Source organism: Callospermophilus lateralis, chromosome 2 (assembly GCF_048772815.1).
Source record: "Callospermophilus lateralis isolate mCalLat2 chromosome 2, mCalLat2.hap1, whole genome shotgun sequence".
Lineage (NCBI taxonomy): Eukaryota > Metazoa > Chordata > Mammalia > Rodentia > Sciuridae > Callospermophilus > Callospermophilus lateralis.
This window is the reverse complement of record NC_135306.1, coordinates 152,669,668-152,674,084: the sequence shown is the minus strand read 5'-3', so window position 1 is coordinate 152,674,084 and position 4,417 is coordinate 152,669,668. Positions and strand designations below refer to the sequence as shown.

Below are 4,417 nucleotides of genomic sequence, written 5' to 3'. Positions count from 1 at the left end.
TATTTTTGATTCATCAGCTTACAGAATTTACTTGAATTCATGAGAATAGATAAGACCATTGAGGGAAAAGGAAGAGAGCCAAGGAAGAGCCCTCAAAAATACCAATGTATAAATTTTATGTTCACAGCAAGGTCAACTGTGAGATTACATTCTGATGGGGAAACTTTAAAAGAAACAGAGAAAGGAGATTCATAGCAGACAAAGCTCACTGAGAAGTAAATTGCTTAGGAAAAATGTGTGCCTCTTCCTTTAGAAGTGAAGTGGTAATTGATAACCTTAATGAGAGCAGGTAAAGTAAGCTAAATGTGACTGTGTTAAGCCAGCACATAAGACAGATTTCTTGGGGTTGAGAGAAGGAGAAAAAAGCCACTATGGGAATGTAGACCCTCTCCTCCAATGCTTGTCAAAAAGAGAGGGAGTTTAATTAAAAAACAGAGAGGCAGGGTTAAAGGACTATGGAAAAGTTTTGGGAGAGAAACAGCTGTTTAGAGAAAGTTCCAAGGCAAGGGCTGGTATTCATTGACTATTAGAATGAGTGTGTGCACAGCGAGAGAGTGTATCCACGTGAGTAAGTGTGGGGCAGGAGAGGGGTGAGACAGGCTGTGGTAGATGGCATCATGTAGACATGTCACCAAATTAAGTGCATCTATTTTTATGTTTCAGAGTTCAAATTGTGGACCCTGAACTATGTCCACACTGCTCACCCAGGTAATCCCCAACAGCAGCACGTCAATGGCTCCTACCTTCCTGCTCGTGGGCATGCCAGGCCTGTCAGCTGCACCATCCTGGTGGACAATACCTCTCATCGCTGTCTACCTTCTCTCTGCCCTGGGCAACGGTACTATCCTCTGTGTCATCGCCCTGGAACCCACCCTGCACCGTCCAATGTACTTCTTCCTCTTTCTACTTAGTGTGTCTGACATTGGCTTGGTCACATCCCTGATGCCTACCTTGCTGGGCCTGGCCCTTGCTGATGCTTATATTGTCCCTGCCTCTGCCTGCCTCCTTCAGATGTTCTTCATCCATGTCTTTTCTGTGATGGAGTCCTCTGTCTTGCTTGCCATGGCCTTCGACCGGGCACTGGCCATCTGCCGCCCTCTCCACTATCCAGCACTACTCACCAATGGCACCATTAAAAAGATTGGCATGGTGATTGCTTTCCGATGCCTGGGCCTCCATATGCCCTTGCCATTCCTCCTGGCCCACATGTCCTACTGTCACCCACAGATCCTCACACATTCTTATTGCTTGCACCCAGATGTGGCCCGTCTGGCTTGCCCAGGAGCCTGGGGAGCGGTCTATAGCCTCTCTGTGGTCTTGTCAGCCATGGCATTAGACCCTCTGCTTATTTTCTTCTCCTATGGCCTGATTGGCAGGGTGTTACAAGGTGTGGGATCCAGCGAGGATCGCTGGAAGGCTGGTCACACCTGTGCTGCCCACCTCTCTGCTGTGCTCCTCTTCTACACACCTATGATCCTCCTGGCACTCATTAACAGGCTCAAGCTGCCACTCCCTCAGCCTGCCCATACTCTTCTCTCCTATGTCCACTTCCTACTTCCTCCACTGATAAACCCTGTCCTTTATAGTGTCAAGATGAAGGAGATTAGAGAGAGAATACTCAAGAGGTTCCAGCCCAAGAAGGTGGGCTGTACTCAGTGAGGAGGGTGTCCCTCCATATTTGGTGGCAGAGGGCTTCTGCTACAAAGGCTCCTATGACTGCACGCAGTTCACCACACATAAAATGGCCATTCAAGTGAACAAGTGCCTGTGAATGGATGACTCTGCCTGACCCTAGAAGTGTGCATAAGTATATTGAAGGAAAAAGTCCAAGAGAATGGAAGAAATCCACCTTTTTTTTTTTGCATTAAAAATGGCATTAAAAAGGACCAAATTCCAGATCTTCTCACAACCATGGAAGAGTGTGGCTGTTGTTGTTCAGTTGCTGTTCATTGAATTTCTCTGTCTATACTTTAATAACTAAGGAAACTGGAGAAGTTCAAAAAGCTGCACAGTAAGAGAGAACAGCAACATTCTGCCCAGCTGGATGGGGATCTTCCACTTGTGTTCACCCCCATAAATAGTGTACTCACTGATCCTCAGGATGAAATGAAGGAGGATATAGTAAGTCTCTCATTTAGTCTCTTCAAACCAAGAATAGGCCATTTAACTGATTGGGCTGGAAAAAAGAAACAGTTGATATTTTTCATCTGTTATCTGGTTTTCAAAGTGTTTATTTTTTAATATTGCATATTTGTTGTTAAAATTTTATGATTAATAAAAATAGAAGAAATAAAAATCACCTTTAATTATATCATCCAGGTTTAAGCATAGTTACCTTTTAGTGAAAATTCTTTATTTCTTAGTAGCTGTATTACACACACAAACACACACACACACACACACACACACACACACACACACACATCCTGAGGATCAGAGTGGGCACACTGCACTTAACCTTCACTGTGAATTTGAGCATGGGCACATGATTCACTCTTTTCAAATAGGATGTTAATGCATGTAATAAGAGCAGGGGCTTCAATGTGATTTTTCAAGGAATTTTACTTCTTGTAATAAATAGTGCTTCCCTAGTAGATTCTGCCTCTTCAACCTGGTCTCCAGAATAAGACACAAGGTGCAGACCTGAGTCAGATCCGCAGCCTGTGGCTAGTCCCTGCCACTTGGATACTGACTCAGACCCACCAAGTCAAAGCAGCCTATGTCAGAGGAACCCTTGTCAACTTAATGACCAGTGAACATTACAACAAATGCTTTAGTTGCAAGCAACTGAGGTTGTATGCTTACTATGCAGCACAAGTAGACAACGTAATTTTATTCTATAAAGATGGTTAATATCCTGATTTTTTTCTTTATGTAAATACAATTATTAATACACAGATATGAGTAACTTACCTTGTTTGTAGCACAATGTTTGAATAACATTGTACATGTATTTCTGCATCTGTTTTTTCTTAAAGTTAAAATCCCTCCAAATTTATTGGAATGGATTTAATTCATTCAAATGACTACATGATACTTGAAGTTATGGGTTAATTATAGTTTATTCAACTGTTTTCTGTTAATGGATATCAGAAATGTATTTTATGTTGCTCCAAACCATTTTTCATGAGCTGTATTATGCGGTTCTCCATGTGTATTCATGTTAATATCTCTGTAAGTTTGATTTCTAGATCACTGCTCTTTTTAAATGACTGAACATTTTATAAAATTTCAATATATGGCATTTTCCCAAAAGACCTTATCAATTCATATTTTTACACTTAGAGGAGAGTCTTTTTTCCCCCATAGTCACTAAAATTGACTGTTCTAGCACTTTTAATTTCTCATCAGTTTTGTTATTAAGAATTATACTTTATTGTGCTCAATTTACTTTATTTTGTATTTTTCATTTAGTGAGAAAGAATGTCTTGCACAGATCTATTAATCATTTTGTTTCATTTTTCATAAGGAGCTCATTCAAATAAACTTCATTCATTTTTCTGTTTGGTTGTTTATGTTTTAAATATAAATTTGCAGAAGGTAAGTTTTAAGCTTTTCCCATTCTAATATTTGTGCATGACCTTGTTTAACAACCAATTCAACAAATAGTTCTTTGTATAATTCCATCCACCTTGATTTTCCTTTAAAATTTTTGGTTCATGTGTTACTTTAAAACAGATATCATTGAGCCAGTCGTGTAACCCAGTGAGTGGTAAAGCACTTGCCTACCATTTTGAGGCCCTGGATTCTATCCTCAGCACTGAAACCAAAAGTATTTTGATTCCTAGGTTCTACATATGGTCTGTTATGCCTTTTTCTAAAATTGTCGTAATAGTTTCATAATTTTAACTTTTAATGTTTTCAATATCAGAAGTCTAAAATTATATTAACCAATTATACTAAGAAAGTTATATTAATCATGCATATGTACTTAGACTGCTAGGCCACACAACCTAGCTTTATCATGAAAATGTACTGATGGTAAAATTATTAATTAAATCCATTCTTTTATTTTCACTGAAATAAAAAACTATGTATATCAGTGTTTAATTTTATCTATCCATCCATACAAAAACACACACACACACCTTGGGTGTATGTATAGACTTTGCTTTACATATCTTTTAATGGATGATGACATATCACTGATTTATTTTAGTAGCTTCATAACGTAATTTAGCTAAAAATATGGTATAAAACAATCTCACTCTAATAAAACTTCAGGATTCTAGGAGGAATTACTTATTTATAGAATAAATTTAAGGGAATAAACATTGATAGATTTTCATATTCAAGAATGTATGATAGATGTCTCAGAAACAGCTATTCTATATTACTCAATAAAATTTTTGGCTTAGGTTAAATGAATTTCTATGTATTTTATAAATGGTTTATTGATATTCTAACAAAATATTTC

At 38.4% G+C, this 4,417-nt stretch overlaps 1 protein-coding gene across 1 annotated transcript; it reads left to right on the top strand.

The window, feature by feature from the left end:
- Positions 1-687: 687 nt before the first annotated feature.
- On the top strand, positions 688-1,659 carry Or51s1 (olfactory receptor family 51 subfamily S member 1). Its single transcript, XM_076844047.2, has one exon. The coding sequence runs from the start codon at positions 688-690 to the stop codon at positions 1,657-1,659; it is 972 nt and encodes a 323-aa protein (XP_076700162.2).
- Positions 1,660-4,417: the final 2,758 nt, after the last annotated feature.